Source organism: Astatotilapia calliptera, chromosome 9 (assembly GCF_964374335.1).
Source record: "Astatotilapia calliptera chromosome 9, fAstCal68.1, whole genome shotgun sequence".
NCBI lineage: Eukaryota > Metazoa > Chordata > Actinopteri > Cichliformes > Cichlidae > Astatotilapia > Astatotilapia calliptera.
The window spans coordinates 23,990,466-24,010,463 of NC_137430.1; the positions used below are offsets into that span (position 1 = coordinate 23,990,466).

At 41.6% G+C, this 19,998-nt stretch overlaps 1 protein-coding gene across 1 annotated transcript; it reads left to right on the top strand.

The window, feature by feature from the left end:
* Nucleotides 1-1,980: 1,980 nt before the first annotated feature.
* Nucleotides 1,981-8,486, top strand: dselb (dermatan sulfate epimerase like b). The gene has a single exon (XM_026180177.2). It carries the CDS (start codon nucleotides 2,981-2,983, stop codon nucleotides 6,635-6,637), a length of 3,657 nt encoding a protein of 1,218 aa, XP_026035962.1. The 5' UTR covers nucleotides 1,981-2,980; the 3' UTR covers nucleotides 6,638-8,486.
* The last annotated feature ends 11,512 nt before the right edge of the window (nucleotides 8,487-19,998 follow it).

A 19,998-nucleotide genomic window follows, 5' to 3' on the forward strand; every position in this document is an offset into this window, starting at 1 on the left:
AGAGCTGATTTTGCTCAATGGAGATGAAGTTGTGATTCTTGCGTCCACTTCTGGGCTACACATTATAGCTGCATCAGCCTTAAACTGAATGGACGAAAGCAAGCTCATTATCTGTGTTAATTCTCATCTTCCTTTACAAAAGAAAGGGGGGCGGAAGGTATTTTGCAAGTTGCCTAACTTTTCCTCTGAGGTGCTGTGAATTAAACTGTATGCCGATGCATACGCCTACTGTTCCTTTCCATATCACTGTCTTTATTATTTTTGCAAATGCCAGATTAGCACAGCTGCGCTGCTGTGCTGACCAGCTAGCAGGTGTGTTCACTTACATCTTCAACGAGTCCCTGGCGAAGTCTGTGGTCCCCACATGCTTCAAAAGATCCACCATCATCCAGACTGCAGACTGTTCACAAAGCTCAGGGATCTGGGACGTCTGTGTGCATGGGTGTTGGACTTCCTCACTGGCAGAACTCAGGTGGTGAGGGTGGGTAGATGCGTCTCTAACAGCATCACCATCAACACAGGAGCACCTCAGGGATGTGTCCTCTCGCCACTGCTCTACTCCCTCTACACTTCAGACTGTGTGGCCACCCATGGCTCCAACACTATTGTGAAGTTTGCTGACGGCACAGTGGTGTTGGGTGCCATCTCCAACAACGATGAGGTGGCCTACATGGATGAAGTGAAGAATCTGGCATCATGGTGCCAGGACAACCACCTCCAGCTGAACGTCGGCAAGACCAAGGAGCTGGTGGTGGACTTCAGAAGGGGTCAGCACAGAGACTACAAGCCCATTATCATCAATGGAGCTCCAGTGGAGAGGGTGCAGTCCTTCAAGTATCTTGGTGTCCACATCTCCTCAGACCTGACATGGGCTGCCCACATTCAGGTCCAGACCAAAAAGGCTAGGCAGCGCCTGTATCACCTACGACAACTGAGGAAGTTCAGGGTCTCTCCAAAGATCCTCAGGATTTTCTATACAGGCGCTGTGGAGAGCATCCTCACACAGAACATGACATCGTGGTTTGGGAACAGCTGTGTGAAGGACCAAAAAGCTCTCCAGAGAGTGATCTGTACAGCAGAACGCTGCTGCAGGATTGCTCTCCCCCCGCTTCAGGACACCTACACCAGGAGATGCCGGACTAGAGCAGCGCAGATACTGAAGGACCCGTCCCATCCTGGCAACAAACTGTTCCAACTTCTGCAATCTGGTAGAAGGTTCTGCATCATCCGGGCAAGGACAGAGAGACTCAAGAGGAGCTTCTATCCCCAAGCCATCCGGGCCCTAAACACACACACCCGCCCTCTCACATCATCTATAATTGACTGAGACAGGACTCTCTTCCAGACACTAAACCAAGGCACAATGTACATTTCAATTCCTTTAATTTTAAATATGTCTATATTGTCTATTCTGTAAAATAGTCAGATGTCTATTCATATTAATGTACAGAATTCACCTGCTTGCTGCTACTACTGCACATTCATTCACCCAATGTATATATATATATATATATATATATATATATATATATGTATATATATATATATATATATATATATATATATATATATATATATATATATATATGTGTGTGTGTTCTTCCTCTACCCCCCCCCCCCCCCCCCCATTTTTGCACATGTCGAGGAGCGTGTCAGACTACATTTCACTGTGTGTTATACTTGTATAACTATGCATGTGACAAATAATAAACCTTGAACCTTGAACCTTAAATGACACAATAAAAGAGTCGTGCAGATCACATTAAAGAGATACTAAAACGTGTTTTATCACCTGCTGCTGCCCTAATGTTAGGTAGAAACTTAACATCGCTCAGGAATACGAAAATAAATAATAATGGAGTGAATATTAAGCCTCCCCACACTCTGTGAGAGATGAGATCGGGCTTCTGAAGTCACGGCTCCCTCTACAGTTTGTACAGTGGAAATTTTTCCATCCAGTGCAGGAAAACAATCAAACTGACTGTGCTGAACAGTCGGGAGGACACAACGGAGACGCGTCCGGGGATACACACATAATACACAGGCTCAGTTGTGTGCGTCTCAAACGCCAGCGGGAACACCAATATTCCCACAGATACGGCAGATTTCCACGTGGATTTTTTTTCCATTCGGCGGGCTGATTCGCTGTTTTCTGCGGACAATCGGGGGAAAATGTCTCATTCTTTGAATACTTGAGGAGTGACGACAACTTTCCTCCTTTCGGACTTCACCCGCACTAATAGCAGAAGATAAAGCGCGAGGAGAGGAGAGGACTGCTTTTCAACAATGCAAACAGATCAATTACCCGATCAGGATTTGCAAAATTAAGGATTTGGCGTCTCTGCAGCGGAGGTACCAAGCAATGTTTGCAGCGGAGATGCGTTGTTTGCTGAGGTTTATGTCCGTGGATGTTGCGGCTCGGTCGGGCTGCACACGGAGCCTTTGGGTGGCTGTGATTGGACCGGACACAGACTGGGGCTGACTGATGTTTGTCCGAGAGGAAATGTTTTGGGGAGGAGATCAATATGAGTTACTGGCAAAGGGGGAGACGCCAGTCGTCGCGAGTGCCCATATTACTATGAAGACGAACGGCACCATGCAGGCATAAGGATTTTTTTCTTGTATTTTAATTCAAAAACATAGGAAAAAGATCTTCTTACCATCAGAGATTTATTTATATTTATTTATGATGTGTTTTGCTGCCTTTGCAAACTGTTGCAAACATTGTTGCACTTGGATTTGGATAGTGCTTGCTTCTGCACGAAAGTTTTTTTTAATCCTTGTTCTTGACTATCATGCCCAGGAATTTGATATTGCATCATATTATCTTTTAAAATAAAAACGCCATGGACTTGTGCATCCCTAATATTTAAACGTAATCTGGACTTTCACTCTGAAAACTTATTTTTTCCGGGACATTGCAACACTTTTACTGAAGAAAACTGTCAGCTAATTACTTTTTAAAATCCTGTAGTGTAAAATGTGCTCGCAAACACCTGGAAAAATGGCTGGCAGCTGGGTTGTATATTCAGCTTTTTTACTACCATTGTTCGCAGTGGGCACAGCTTTCTCGGGGGTCTTCAACACCACAGACAGAGACGTTTTCACAGATGACTTGCTGCAGGTCAAGCTCACACAAGACAGAGCGAGTGAGCACTGGAAGCTCCAGTCTGCTGACTCCCATCCCAACCTATATTTTAACCAAGTGGATGTGTTACACTTGAGGCAAAGGTCCTCTACCACCCACAGTCACATATTTAAAGTCATCAGAGCTGCTGTGCTCACTATGTTGTCTAATGTTCCCTTTTACTTGCCCCCTGTGAAACATGAGGAGTTTACAAGCAAGTGGAATGAGATTTATGGGAACAACCTGCCTCCCCTGGCTCTCTACTGCCTGTTGTGCCCAGAGGATTCTGCTGCTCTGCAGTTTCTTATCAAGTTTATGGATAGGATGGCCGAATATTCAGACTGGAAGGTGACCAGTGCACCGAACGATGAGGTGCCCATGGCGCACTCTCTCACTGGGTTTGCTACTGCTTATGACTTTATTTACTCCTACCTGGATCAGCGTAGAAAGGATTTATACCTCAAGAAAATTCGCGCTGAGACGGTGGAGCTGTATGAGCTCTCTAAGTACAGAGGATGGGGCAAACAGTATCTCCAAAATCATCAAACCACCAACATATTAGCCATCCTGACAGGTGCAATAGTGGTGGGGTCACATGACGACCCAGAGTCAATGATCTGGAAGCAAGTGGCAGTTAACTATATGGAGAAAACAATGTTTCTTTTGAATCACGTTGTTGATGGCTCCCTGGATGAGGGAGTAGCCTACGGAAGCTACACAGCCAAGTCTATCACCCAGTATGTGTTCTTAGCTCAGCGTCATTTCAACATAGACAACATGCAGAACAACTGGCTGCGGGGCCACTTTTGGTTTTATTATGCCACGCTGTTGCCGGGCTTTCAGAGAACAGTCGGCATTGCGGATTCAAACTACAACTGGTTTTATGGTCCAGAGAGCCAGCTTGTTTTCCTCGACACGTTCATCATGAAGAATGGAACGGGCAACTGGCTGGCTCAACAGATTCGAAAGCATCGGCCGAAGGACGGCCCCATGGGGCAGTCATCTGCCCAGCGCTGGGCTACACTTCACACAGAATACATCTGGTACAACTCCCACCTCACGCCGCAGCCTCCCCACGATTTTGGCAAAGCTAAAATGCATATTTTCTCAAACTGGGGTGTGGTTACATACGGAGCTGGGCTTCCCAATGGCCAGAGTAATACTTTTGTCTCCTTTAAGTCTGGCAGCCTGGGTGGCCGTGCAGTCTATGACATTGTCCATGACAAGCCTTACTCCTGGGTGGATGGCTGGAACAGCTTTAACCCTGGTCATGAGCACCCAGACCAGAACTCTTTTACTTTTGCTCCTAATGGGCAAGTATTTGTGTCTGAAGCACTTTATGGTCCAAAGTACAGCTACCTTAACAATGTTTTAGTGTTCAGTCCATCTCCTACCAGCCAGTGTAACAATCCATGGGAGGGTCAGTTGGGGGAGTGCGCTAAGTGGCTGCGCTGGACCGATGAAGGGGTGGGTGACGCTAGAGGTGAGGTGATTGCCGCTTTGTCACACAAGGATACGATGTTTGTGAGTGGGGAAGCCGTGCTGGCTTATTCACCTGCCATGAGACTAAAGAGTGTATTCAGAGCTTTGGTTCTGCTCAACTCGCAGACTTTGCTAGTCCTTGACCATGTAGAAAAATGGGGTGATTCACCTATAAAGTCACTCAGTGCTTTTTTCCACAATCTCGACATTGACTTTAAATACGTTCCTTTCAGATTCATGGACAGATATAACGGCGCGATGATGGATGTGTGGGATGCTCATTATAAAATGTTCTGGTTTGACACTCAGGGCCACAGCCCTGAAACACGGATACAGGAAGCAGAGCAGGCGGCTGAGTTTAAAAAGAGGTGGACGCAGTATATAAACGTTACTTTCCAAATGACAGGCCCGGTCAGCAGAGTGGCTTACGTGCTGCACGGACCGTATGTCAAAGTGTCCAACTGTAGATTTATAGATAACAGCAAAAATGGAGTGAGGCTTTCTTTAATCATTAATAACACAGAGAAGATTGTGTCCATTGCTACAAACTATAAAGACATTGGGGCAAGGTTGAGTTATTTGGGATTTGGAGGTCACAGTAAAGTTGAGGATAGATATCAAATCACCCGATACGGCCTTGGGACACAAATCCTCCCTAAACAAATCAGCAGTGATAATCAGCTGTTTGACTTTGGTTTCACAGTCAATGTAATAGCGGGGGTCGTTCTCTGTGTGGCTATAGGATTTTTGACCATGCAGAGAAAGTTTTATGTTTGCTTCAGCAGGCTGATGCGTTACGCACTCCTCACCGTGCTCATTCTGTGGATAGCCGAGCTGCTGTTTGTCTCTAACAGCTGCGATCAGCTTCTCTGTGGGGTAAAATGGAAAGGTGCGGGTGCCAAAAGCGAAGTAAACAAACAAATAAGATTGTACGAGCAGCACCGGCTCCCCCTTCCCACTGTTGTCATAACGACCCTTCCCGGATCGGGATCGGAAATACTCAAGCACCTTTTTTACAATAGCTCAGACTTTGTTTATATAAGGGTCCCCACCGAGCATGTGGACATTCCTGAGACTGAGTTTGAGTTTGACACCCTGGTCGATGCCTGTGAATGGTCAAGGTCAGACGCCGTGAACGCACGGTTTAAGATTATCCAGGGCTGGCTGCATTCGCTAGTGCATAACACAAAGCTGCACTTGCAAAATATTCAGCTCGTAGAGGGCAGCAGGGTCAAGCAGACCCAGAGAGTCAGCGTCCCCAGGGACAGAAAGAAAAGATCCAGGAAGAGAGAACCAGCATCTGACCTGAAGGGCAAACTGAGGGCTAGTCTGGACAGAGATGCAGAGTATGTAAGGGAAATGAGAAGGCATGTTGCAGAGTACCCTAACGCCCGGGTGGTAATCAACATGCAGAGTGGAAGCTGGACACTCAAACTACCTTTCATTCAGGAGGTAGTGGGACTTTCCTTGAGGACAATATACTTGGTGAGAGACCCGAGAGCATGGATTTATCTCATGGTTTATAACAGCAAACCCAGCCTATACTCCCTTAAAAACATCCCACAGCACCTTTCCTTGATATTCAAGGAGGATGCTGTCAGGGATGGGTGCTCAGCTGTTGCGCCAGAGTTTAAAATGATCCAGAGGCTACTGTCCCGTTATGAGACAAATCCTGTTTTGATTCTGGCTCATTTGTGGCTGGCACACACCGCAGCCGCTCTGAGGGTCAGCGAGAGCCTTCCCGAGGAGTCCTTTCTCCGAGTGAGGTTTGAGGATGTGGTCAACTTCCCCCAGGAGACGGCAGAGACAATACACACATTTCTGGGGGTGCCTGTGTCACCCACAGCCCTCAATCAACTCATATTCACCACCTCTACGAACCTGTACAATCTAATGTATGAAGGAGACATCTCACCAGCCAACATTAACATATGGAGACAGAAAATGTCTCGAAAGGACGTTCGACTGATAGAGGATGTGTGTGGAAGTGTGATGAAGAGGCTGGGTTACACTAGGTTCACCAGTTAACCGCTGCTGGTCAGCTGATATTGAGCTGTCTTTGTTTACTGTAGCTGCCAGTCACAGCCAGCTCTGTAATGTATTCTTTTTTCTTTTTCTTTTTGCACTGAGCTGAAATTTCTAAAAAAGCAAAAAAAAAACAATGTTAAAAGTTGAAGAAAAACTGTGCTGTCTCTCCGTCTGTCTTCAAGCTTTCTCCCTCAGTTGTATTTGTTTGGGTGTGTGTACAGTATTGTATCGACTACAGCGACAGATGTTTGTGAGGGAGGAATACTTTGCATTGGAACAGGTGGAAGGGAGCTCATTTTATTGTTCTTCTCCCTCTAAGCAGCCCTCTACAGTTACTTGTAGCGCTCTTTTTATCGACTGAAACTTTAGACCTGTCTTGTCTTACATACTGATGAATATCACTGAATTTCAACATAAATTTTATGATACTACCCAACAACCGTGGTGTGAGGAAAAAATGCTTTGTGCAAAATTCAAAGCTTGGTTATTTGATTTTTTTTCTTTTTTTGGGAAGTGGCAGTACATTTATTGGTTTGGAACAGATATGTTATGAAGCTCATTAATAAGTTTTGAAGTTGTAGGAGACAGCTAATTTGGGCTGTCATTTTCCTGTCTGAACTGTTGAATGCTGTTTCCCTTTAAAACTGTATAAAAAAATGCTGCATTGTAAGGGGTTGAAAATGGAGAACAAGAAGATGACTGGTGTTTTTTTTTAAACTCAAGTGATAGATTGTATTTTTGTTGTACGAAGGATTTTAGTTAGAAACTCAAAGATGTCACAGCAGTTTAGCACTTTCACAAAATCTGATTGTATGTGGGATTCAGTGCATTTTCCAGGGCTAACTTTACTGTATCCGCTTAATTATTATGGAAGCATAAAATCTCTGAAGATATATAAAATATGTGTAGAAGAAAGAAAGTAAAGTATTTATGAGTTCTAAAGATATATATCCCAAAGGATCAGGAATGAATACCATTATTGTAACTCCCTTTAGCATTTATTGAATTAGATCTGAGGGATGTGCTTAATAGGGATCAAACTGGTAAAAAAAAGAAACTGTCAGCCTTGACACATTTCTAGTCAAAGCAATTTCCAAAGCACCCCCCTCAGCTAGTTATATTAATCTGCAAGATGCCATAGCAGAGGCTTACTGTGTTTTATTGCTGTGATATATTCACTATAAAGGCCTGAAGGAAAAGCAAACAACACGTGTTTCTATTTCCAGTTGCAGTCACTCAGATAGCCAATCATATTTTAGGTTTTTGTCTTTAAAGAGTCCAGTGAGCCTTGCACTGAACACAGATGAATATGAAGTATAGGTAAAAAAAAAAAAAAAATCAGAGACCATTTTTACTCTGTGATGTTATGCTCCTTGGCCTGGGTAAAAAAAAAAATGCTACTCAGTAACCTTTGATGCTGTCTTGCTTAGACATTTCTGTACTGTAAATGGATCACATGTAACATGCAGATGGTGCACTCGTTTCTAAACTCGCCATCGCATCTGTACACAGAATACTCAGTGTTCATTTGGAAATATCCATCTTTCCTTGGCTAGAAGCAGTCCTGTTTGTTTTTTTCTCTATGAACACTGAAACCCTTGACTGGCTGGAAAACCCGTTTGATGTTCGTGGTCTTTGAATGTGTAGACTTGGCAGACATGCTTTCACTTTGGTGTTGCAATCCTGTTACCAACTCTGTTTTGTATTTGCTTGTGGGGATATGGTTCCTTGCTTCTGTGGCCTTGAATTACAATCATTTCTTTTTTGACAGTTTTCTTTTTCTGGATCTGGAGCAGAAAGAGAAATTAATGTAACGAAAAGAATAAATTCATAAATATATTGACAACCAGTCTTTGTTTAGGTGTAGTGTATTATTTTCCACAATGGCATAGGCCATGTGATTATAAGGCGTTTGTCCTCATTAGCTGCTTTTATACTCATGTTAAACTAGCTATTATCCTTCGCTACAAAAGACAGAACATAAATTTTAATTTGTACGTGCTCTCTTTCCGTATGATTACGGCTAACCTGCTAGTAATGTGTCTGTTTACGCAGACGCTTGTGCTGCCACATTTTTGCACTAGCACAATCTCCATTTTATTAGACACGGATGACAGAAGCCTAATTGCTTATATGGGTGATGTGCATGACAAGGAGGAACCAACAATTAAAAACATGTCAGGAAGTTCTAATGCCATGCTCTGACTGAAACTCCCTTAACAGGAGCAGGCTTCGAAAGAGCACATGCTGTGTCTTATGTCTCAGAATGGTGAGTCAGTCATTTCATTACTCATTTGTTCTTGATCCCTCCTGTAACACTCTAATGCTTGGCAAGGTCCTCTGTGCCTAATGCTTCCACGCAGAGGCACATTATTCACAGAAAAACCTCAGGCAAATGCTTTGGAAGGTTTCTACAAGTCTGGACCTGCAGTCTCTGCTTGTAAAGTAGTTCCATTCGTTCTGAATGCAGGAGTAATCTTCCCCCTGTATGCATACGTGCTTAATAATTATTCAGGCTTCACAGAGAGCTGGGACATAACTAATAACTTCATTTCTTTTTTTAACCAGACAATTACTGGTGTTATTTAAAGAGAAGACAAGAGAATGATGCAAAACTAAACTCTACCTCTCTGACAAAAACAATGATTAAACCCAAATTTATAGAAATGATTATAAACCTTTGCAGCATAAACTATGTTTTTCCTCCGTTTGCTTTCCTTGGAATAATAGTATTTTTACAGAGCCTGTATACTGCTCAATTTTTGTGTTTATTTTTATTAACTTATGCATTACTCCAGAAAATAAGTCTTAATATTTATTAATATGTACAGTTAGTAACTACTAAATGTAATCAATTGGAACTGAACTGATAGCAACTGCAGAATTGATGACTATTAGAAAATCATCTTTCAATTAAAAGGGCCAATACCCAAATGTGGCCACACTCTTACTTACTTCTAACCAGAAAGTGATCCAAATATATCAGTTTCACTACTTTGCTGACAGGATGGAATAGGAACCTCCTAATGTCACTGGCAAAAGGCTTTCAATTCTTGGTCCCCTCATACTAATAATGTCCTTTTGAGTGAGTATTGTAAAGGCATGTGGTTCAAGGACCCTCAAGGTTTAGACTGATAAAGATGAAATACCCAGTAAATATTCAAACCTCATTGAAAACCCGAATGAGTCGAATCCACCAGGAGTATGAGGGAGTGGAATGTAGAAAAGCTTGCTTTTATTCTTGTGGGACAAATCTAGAAGTTATTATACCAAAGGTGGATTTAAGAAAACAACAACAAAAAGACAAAAAGCATCTATAACACTTTCCCTCCAAGCTGGTTTATGGAAATAAAATAAAAAAAAAAAATAGTCACAGCCTTCCTGTGAAGAGACAAAATCCCCAAGATCAATAACAACAACTAATAAACTCATGCGATGAAGGAGGAATATGGTTTCCAGATATTCATAGCAAGTCATTCTAAGATTGGACAATCTACCTAAAATAACGATTTAAAAGAATAAAAATACTCCTGTTAGGCTTTTAGTGGAGAATTTATATTATTATGCAAATTATGGACCAATTCTTTGATCAATGCAGGTGGCGAAACCCACAAAAACAGTGATTGGCAGCAGTAGAATATAGACCACAGTCACATGAAATGAGATTCAAAACATACAGTATTATATAGTGCAGGATTTATATTTTCATCTAATGGAAATCTGTTGTGACGCCCGAACTTTTTAAGGGCATAGACATATGAAACAAGAAGAAGATAAACTAATCAGAGCTGTGGAGTGCAGTTTCAGCAATGTGTGGGTTGCTGTGATCTCCTAACTGACAGCATGTTCCAGACTAAATTACAATGTGGACTTGAGTTGCTTAAAGAGATGAACACAAGATAATGGATTGCTGCATGCAAAAATAGCACAAAAATATAAAAGTGCTCTGGATGCAGAATATTGGAGATGATGTTAAAACATGAGGCCTGCACCCAACATCCAAATCCAGGTTGTTGGATGCAGAGAGGGGGGTACGCTGCTGTGCTTGATGTTGTACTATCTTTTTGTTAAGCAGTTTTGGTTGGGTATCACTGGAAGCTAGTCGTGTATTCTTTATACATCGTAAAAAGCATGCTGAAACAATTTCAGATTGGATAACTGCTTTCTGTGAAACAGGCTGCCCTAATTCTTCCAGATGTGGATGAACCTGATGAGCCTAATGGAGACTGGAACTTTATTAGATTTTGTCTTGAGAAAGCTTCAAAAAGATTCTGTATTATTCAATCTCTGTCTCTATTCTGGTGTCTTATTGTAAAGCTTTTTTATATCTGTAGAGGGAATGCAGATTATCATCACAGATTATCTTTGGACTTTTAACATAATGGCACAGAACATTAAGGAACCCTGCTTCTGCCTCGTATAGCTCACACATCAAATGTAAGTCTGTATAGATAATCTCCACCAATTAAATTTAATGGAATCTTACAGACAGGATAAAAATAAAGTGATATGTCAGAGTGTTCTTCCATAGAATTCATTTCTCATCTGAAAATAACACTGCAAACGCCTGCTGCTCGGAAAGACAAATACGCTTTATGAAAATCTTTTGATGTCTGATCACAAGAAGCAGATGATTTGCAGAACTAATTTAAGCTAGAAGGTTGCCTCCTAGATTATCTTTGATGTCTGATAACCAATACATAATCATTGCATGAAATAAGGTTTTATGGAGAAAATGATGAAAAGCTGCATTATAATCTAATTCCATGCACCGAGTTTGGTTAAGTGATCAAGCAGCTTTCTCACACTATTAGGTGCATGGAGGTTATCCAGATAGAAAAGGAGACTCAATTTCAGCTGAGTAGTCATACCCTCTCCTTTTCCGCCTTTATCTTTCGCTGCATCCAAATCCCAGGAGACCTTCTCCCTTGCCGGCAGCCATCGCTCCTGCCACTGCTCATTAATTAACCTTTGCTGCAGCCACCATCAGTCAGAGCAGCCTGATATTCTGGAGAAGAGTAATCATCGATACCATACAAGGCCTTTGTGCTGGGGAATTAGCTCGCTAATGGAGAGCAACCCACCATCATTGTTGAAAGTTTCAAAACTTCCATTTGAATGTGATGTGTGATTTGTTGTGAGTGTGTCCTTCAGATGTCAGCAGATTGGCTCTGAATGGCTTCACTGATGGTGTGTAAGCAGCTGGCAAAGCCTCTCTCCTATATTTAGTCATTTTCAGTGCAGTAAACAACGCCTGTAAGGTCCTCAGATCCTACTGTTCAAATATACCTGCTGATGACACTGCTGTGTTTGGACACCGGGACGTGGAGATCCCAGGAATTGCTGTTAATAAGAGTTGACTTGCAAGGAAATATGGCGCCCTGTCAATTTGCAGCTGTTGGCAAGTAATTTCTGTAGTGAAAATGGGATCTTCTGTGCCAATAAAGCACAGCAGCCACTGCTAATGAAGCCCAGTCTGCTCTTATAGCGCAGGGAAATCAGACCAGATGAGGCGTTTTGAATTTCACTTCAGGCAAATCTCGATACTGAGATACTCTCACAGTTGTATATCAAAACACTCCTCGAGGCTTTGCACAGTCCTAGCTGTCATTCTTTAAAGTTTGGCGGATACATGAATACCAGCTGAGTTTTTCAAAATTAACTGCATAACAGGGACATTAATATAAATGCTATGTTCCCAGAGAATTTATGCACAGCGTTTTGGTGTCATTGGCTAATTTCAAATGTATGTTCTTCCATTTGTTTATTGTGCAAACATCATTTTCTTGAGCCTTACACTCCACTGGTGGGAGTTTTAAGCTGCTATGACCATTCCTTTGCCTGAAAGTCAAATGAAAGTCTGTGGAAATTGAATTTTTTCTGCTTAGCAATATGAGGCGACTGAAAACGATTCAAGACTTTGCTTTGAGAAGTTTCTGACTTTTCGACTTTGAAAGTGAGACCCCTCGAAATAAACCAATATTCTGTCAGCTTAACCTGTCTCTCTTGACATTTTAGTTAATCCCCACTCTTGTTCTGTATATTATGGACAGTTTGCAGGGTAGACACAGCTCTCTACCCCTAGGAAAATGAGCCACTCTAGTATCGCTTTGAGTAGAGCTCCTCTCTTTCTCCTATTTCAACGCCTGTGGTTTGCTAGCTGTGCAGAAATGAGCAGAATGATGCGTAAGCTGGAAAAGGAGATAAAAGGGGGGGCAGAAAAAATGAAATCGACTAAATGATTTAGCTGTGCTTTGACTAATGTAAGTTTACCAGTTCTGTTATGGAGAGGGTTAGCCACTGTTTTCATGTAATGAGCTCTGTCTGTCTATTAAAGCAAAGGGTGGCCAAGCTGCAGCATTTAAAGCCTGGTGTTATTCTGAGGTGTAGGATTGAATCCAGCTGGCCCGCTGACAGACAGACAGGGGAGAGGCCCTTTTCCTGGATGACACACTCAGTAGTCCTTCATTACTGGGACCGAGAAACCATAACCCGGCTGTCAAAGTGTTGCCACGGCCACCGCTCTCCTGAACCATGTCTAGTCGAGGCATGTCTGCCAAGCGGATCATTTTCATGTTTTATGTGATGCACAAAAGAACTAATAGGGAAGATAGCAAAACAGACACAAATGCGTGGTTAAATATTTGTGGAGACATCCCATGCAGCCTTTTTGCATCAAGCATGAGTCATTGACCTCTAATTAGTGGGATTTATGTATTATGGAGCAATAACAGCGTCGGTGACATCGGTCATTGCATGCCTGGGAAATTAAAGCAGAGCAAAGGCTTGTTGCTAAGTCATTGGAAATGAAATAACTAATGCGGGAGTTGTAGCCCATATCCTTACTTACATATTCTCATCTCACAGTCTTTTGATAGAACAGAAATGGAAAACTACTTCCCACAATAAAGAATTGACAGGAGACCCGATGGGGTAAGGAATTCATGCACTGTGAGCTTCAGAGATAAGCCAGTCATTATACTCCACACAGATTTTATATCATGCCCTTCCCATAACTATCCCACCCAGTGTGGCTATCTCTACGTCTGGAATCAGTCCAACACCACAAACTTGAAATTAGTTTTTGTCCCCTTGTGGTGTCTCTCCTTTCTTTCCTTCAAAAAGAAACTTCTCTTTCAAGAGGGCCTTACATTTCCTTGCAATCACACTATTGGCAATGTACAGCTTCTGACAACATGTTTTATTTTTAAAAGAGACATCTTGACACTGACGGGCGGCAGAAGCCGAGAGACATTCGTCAGTTTCTTCTCGTCCCCCGCGATTTTTAGCTGCAGAGCAAGCCAGATGGTCAGATTCTCTGCTCATATGGTTATGTTCCTTAGAGATCACCATTTTTGGCCTGATTGGAAAAAAAACATATAAAAGTGGCGAGATGTTAAGAAATGATAACAGCTGAAGAAGGTCAGGACAGCAGTATCACTGCTTTGAAGAGAGTGTTTTTAAGGGGAAATGTGCCTCCTCCCTTACACAATTATTCACTGCAAAGCACAGTAACATTTTACTGTAAAAAAACTCCAATTCATATTTATCAGAGGTCGAAGAGACAAAAGAAAACAAATGAACAAGGTGCCATCTTTGCTGTTTTAAAATGCGGATGATTTGTAGGTTATAGTGCCTGTTAAAGTCTCATCTGTCTTCTGTCAGAGGATAGAAATACCACAAGACTGCAGGATGAACTCTTCTAACAACTGACGTTTTACTTTTTCAAATTTAAGAAGCCACTTACCTGTGCATACTACAGCAGTGCAGCAGATAACTTCACATTACAGGGAAATTGTTCACAGATGGATACAAGTTCCCTAATTGGCACATAATCCCTATTAGCCGTTTGAAAACTCACAATGGTGGCAATTTTCAATATGGCTGTCAACAAAAGCACTGGACTATCGTTTGTTGTTCAGGCAAAGTGAACTGGACTTGCTTTTTTGAATTATATTAGTGTCATTATATTCATGTTCAAATATGCAAAAGTCAACGTTAGTATTTGCACACTATTTGTTTCAATCACACTTCTGGAGCCCTTACACGCTGCACTGGTTTTCCAATTCTCACCCATGGCTCCCAAAAAGCTTGTTTAGTGTGGTTTGTGACATAAGGAGGGGGTTGACTACTATTCAGAAGTTTGGTGGTTCAATCTTCAGCTCTGTATGTTAAAGTGCCTTTGGGCAACATACTGAACCCTAAGTACCTCCAGATGTATCCTTCTGGGTTTGCAAGGGGCGGGGGGTGGATGCAACTAGCACTTTTAAGAGTGGTAGGCGAGAGTAAAACAGTGTTACCATGGACTAAACTAGGACAGGTTGTAATATACATATATACATAAGTTATATGACTTAGCCAATATAGCGAACTGCTGGGCAGCACAGAAAAAAGGTTTTAGGTCTGAATCAGTCCAAGTTATCAGGTTAACTAGTGATTCTAAAGTGGTTGTTGGTGTGAAAGGAAATAGTTACGTCTCCATGTGTTAGCCTGTTAATGACAATAACTGATGATAATAATTGAGCAGAGCCAAAGGTTAGGAAAAGGGAAATGGTTCTTCAAAATAAAGTTTTGCCTTACCGATACAGACAGGCACAGATTCTACTTTGATGTCAAGTGGTTTCAGTCTCCAGGTTGTGTCACATTTTTCACAGTTTGACCTATGGCTCGGAGAGTAGCTGGGTAGTGTTTAAAAATAAGTCACTTTCATGCAAACATTGGGGTGACAACACCAATATGCTAGCAACCAATATGCTAGCAATCAAAAATCATGAGGAGATTTTTGCCAACCAGTTGTGGAATACAAACATTTTCCAATGGTAGATCACTAGGGGAAAAAATGGGGGGGGGGTCACAGTACCTTGGCCTGTGTGAATTTGGCTTTAGAAATAGTTTTCCCATCAACTGCCTTAGATACGAAAAAAAAGTACGTGTGTGAATGGGTAATTAAGGCATGAGTAGAAATCTTTACATAAGAACCAGTCCATTTAACTTTTACTTCTCCACAATAGTGAACAAGTTAATCACATGGTTAGCAGTCACATACAGTATCTCCAAAACCTCATAAAGGGCTCTTCATGCACTGATTATATGAAAGTTATTGAATTGAAAGGGAATAAATTAGCACTGAATGTTACATTTCCTAATCACTAAATCATCACTAAATGGTGAAAGGCACTATGGCACTATGCAGCTGCAATTCATATCACACGTTTGGAGCAGCATGTAACACACATGTGATTGCGATTATCTTGTTTTCCTTCAGACAAAGAAGCTTTGAGGATTTTTTTTAATTTATAAATTTGAGTTACCTGTAGCCAAACGAATAAAAATAAAAAGTAAAACCTCAGCAATTTCCTAATGTTGTAAACCTGCTCAACATTTGGCAATAAACCCCTTTCTGATTCTGATTCTGATTCTGAAATGTATCCAGTTATTGTAGTTTTGTGGGAAAAATGCTTTTTCCTAAAATGGCCCAAAAGGAATGGGCAGCACGGTGGCACGGTGGTTAGCACTGTTGCCTCACAGCAAGAAGGTCCTGAGTTCCATTCCACCATCAGGCCGGGGTCTTTCTGTGTGGAGTTTGCATGTTCTCCCCGTGTTTGCGTGGGTTCTCTCCGGGTACTCCGGCTTCCTCCCACCGTCCAAAGACATGCAGCTTGTGGGGATAGGTTAATTGGATAATCCAAATTGCCACTAGGTGTGAATGGTTGTCTGTCCCTGTGTGTTAGCCCTGCGACAGACTGGCGACCTGTCCAGGGTGTACCTTGCCTCTCGCCCTATGACAGCTGGGATAGGCTCCAGCACCCCCCGCGACCCTGAAAAGGATAAGCGAATGGATGGATGGATGAAAATTCAAGTGGGTAATGGGATTTTTCAAATGAATGGCTCTGGAGTGACACACATCTAAATTCTGGCACTTGTATCCACTTTTGTGAGATTGTTTCAGTTATCTAGTGCACTAAAGAGGATTCACCATCAGAGCCAAAGTAACCTGCTTAAGGGCAGAAGGGTGAAATTGCACTCCCGTTCCTCTTCTAGGGCCTCAGGGTCTGTATGGTCTTCAGCTTTCTGGCTTTTATGCTTTAATATTCTTAAAGCAAGGAAACTTTCTCTGTCACATTTTTATGGATCAGTATTCAGAGAGATTTTTCCATACATCCCCTATTTACATTGCCAAGCTTGGTAAGCTATAATCTAGATGAATAACAGTTGTTGTGTGCACCGTGGCTCTTTTTTGAAACACATAAACCCGATCAAATTGTTTTCAAATGCGAATCCTTATGTTAACCTGAAATGGCAGAAAATGCTACCACAAATGTTCAGTCTTTCCTCAGTCACTAACCATAAATTATTTACGATCAACTACAGATTTCAGACAATAAATAGTCTCCAACATGCTTTTGTTTCATATTTGTCAGTGTTCATTGGTTTCTAAACAGTGTATGTGGCATAATAATAATAATAATAGTAATAATAATAATAGTAATAATAATAGTAGTAATAATGATAATAATAATTGTTGTGATATTTTGATACCACGGTAGCATTTACATGATATTGTTTTATTGTGATATTATACAGAATAGAGTTACTCAATAAGGCCCATTTAATAGTTGTTTTTCTCTTTCTCTGTGACCCAAGAATTAATGTGTAGGACTCACAAGCTGGTACCCCAAGGTCGAAAACACCACAGAGATGAGACCACTTCCTTACTCCCATCCTCCCTTTTTCTTTATCTCCTGGAAAAGGCTCGTTAAAGGCTAGGTGGTTTGTTTCAGAATTCACTAATGAAAGAACTCTGTATTTTATGTCTAGGAGTGTATTTTGCTGGGATGATCATAAATTGTAGCTGAACTGATAAACTACACACAGGATACTTCTTTGCTCACAAGGCAGGAAGACGTTTCCTTATTTGGTCTGTACCGGTTTGAACTGAGAACTTGCTGACACACGAACCTTTTTTTCTTTTATATAAGCTGTTATGTACTAAATAAACCTTTGAGTCGATTTGGGAAGACAACCTGAAGCAGTCTGTGTTTCCTTGTTCTCCCAAGCTGCTCCCGACGTCGTAACTAACCCAGCTGAATGGCATACCTGAGTGTTACTTTAAATAATTAGGAATCTTAGAAGGAAAGGACAGAACTCTGCTTATCGCTCGTGCCTTGGAGGGAAAACCGGGATGGACATTTTTTCCTTCAATAATAATAATAGACTGTATATAAAAGGTGGGTATCACCACCGTGACCTTAGTTAATAGTTCGTCCTGTAATGAAACTCCAGTCACTGGACTGACTGCAAAAGTGAAGAAAAACTGCACGCTGATATGTTAGCAACATCTTAATCATAAGGTAGGTCCACCCTAAAGCTTGATCATGGTCTTTGACTCGAGCAGTCAATCTAACTTAAAAACCAGAGACCACATTGTGCTGAATACAACTTAAAACTAGCTACAGGGCTCTTAAAGCAATTGGGAACATGTTTACTGAGGTTACGCAGCAAGGGAGAAAGCTGAAAGCTGTTTTCCTGACTCATATCTTTTGCTTGCTAGTTATAATTAGCAGGTAAACACTGTGCAGTGTTAATGCAATCCACTTCTTCACAAAACACCCTCCATTTCTTTGGAATTTACAACATTTCCATCAAATAAACTAGATTTAAGATGTGACATTTTCCCCACACAAGAAATACAAAATTTATTTAATCTCCTTCTTAGTTTAAAGACTTGCTAGCGTGATCATAGTAAATTGCTTCTTGGAAGGCAAGTTTGATGCAAAGAAAATGGACTGCTTCCCAAATAGTGTAGATGTAAGTGCATTTCTGAAATACATCAACCCAAGAGACTGACTAGACTAGACAGATACTGCTAGCTAATGCCGACTTGAGTAGCCAGCAACTTTCAATTACAAGGGATGCTCTTTTGAAGTGGCAGACATATTAAGAGGAGAATACCAAAACAATTTTTCTTTTATTGATCTCCTACTGTATCACTGAAATCAAAGAAAACAAGAACCTAATGGATGCTCACTGCCAGAAAGCACTTTTTGAAGACTGAAGCTGGCCCACTTCATCTTATTACTTAATTATTTGGCAATGAACGCCAAAAACAAGCGCTCTTGTACAACACCACACCTAATTACCCTGCACAATCAAAAGCCTTTCAGATCATAATGCTGCATGTACAAGGTTTATATTTTCATCATTCTTAACAGTTTCTTACCAGATTGTCTGTGTCATGTGTCAAATCAGGACCGCAATTTAAAACAAAATGTTATCAAACCGGACATTCTCCTCTGTCACAGCAACGTTGGTTTTAATAATTCATGACTCCTGACAAACTTCCTCTGGTCTCTTGAGTTCCTGCATTTTTAGCAACATGAGGTTTTCAGGGACTGCTAGGTGACGCAACTGCGCAGTGGCTTCCAGGGTGTTTACTTATTGTCATTTGTACCCTTTCGCAAACACACTTTGACAGGTTTTGATTTGACTTGAAGGCACGGATGATGGCATTACTTTAATAACCATTCGTGGTCACTGCGGCTTTGCTCCAGAGCATTTACTATAACAGGAGTAATGTGTGGATGGTGTCCCTCTGGCTGGGCTGCCTCATTAAATGGCTGGAAAAGAGTGGCTGGCTGCAGGGGTGATGCATTATTGATGAGAGAGCTTGATTAATTGAAAATATCCTCCACACCAGGGGAGGGTGTGTGCATGCGCGGGCATTTTATGTGTGTGCGTGCGGTTGGAGTAAGTGGCTTCATTTTGTGTGGACAACTTAATCAGTTGATGCATAGCGCATTTTCTGATTATTATTCTGGACAGCGCTCACTGTCAAACATCTACTGTATGTGCACTCACAAACATGGGTGTTGTAAATGATATTGTTTCATACTGCGTAAGCCAAGTCCAGGTGGGAGTAATAGGCAATCTGCAGATTGTCAGTTAGTATTAAACAATAGAAGATATTTGCATTGGGACTAAGAACGTTGTTCATCCCCCTCAATGTTGGACTCCTGCACCTGCGACACCAGCTGAGTGCTGTAAATAAAAGATGAAGCTGTCAAGAGATGAGCAACAGGACCAAAATGAATTAGTAAAAGTAATCACTTGCTAACAACACCGAAGAGGGTTTTGAAAGCTTTGGACTCAGAGGTTGGATCGGAAAACGAGGCTTAACCGGCGTCTTTTGCTCAAATGAGACAGTTTCTCCTCACAGAGACCAAAACTAATGATGCATTTGGGTGCTCTTCATCAACTCGTTAAGTCAGATATTTCTAAGTTAATTGCCCATCCATTGGTCTACACAGCCTAATAATACAAGCAATACACTGGATATGTTTCATAATCTGAGACTTTAAAAT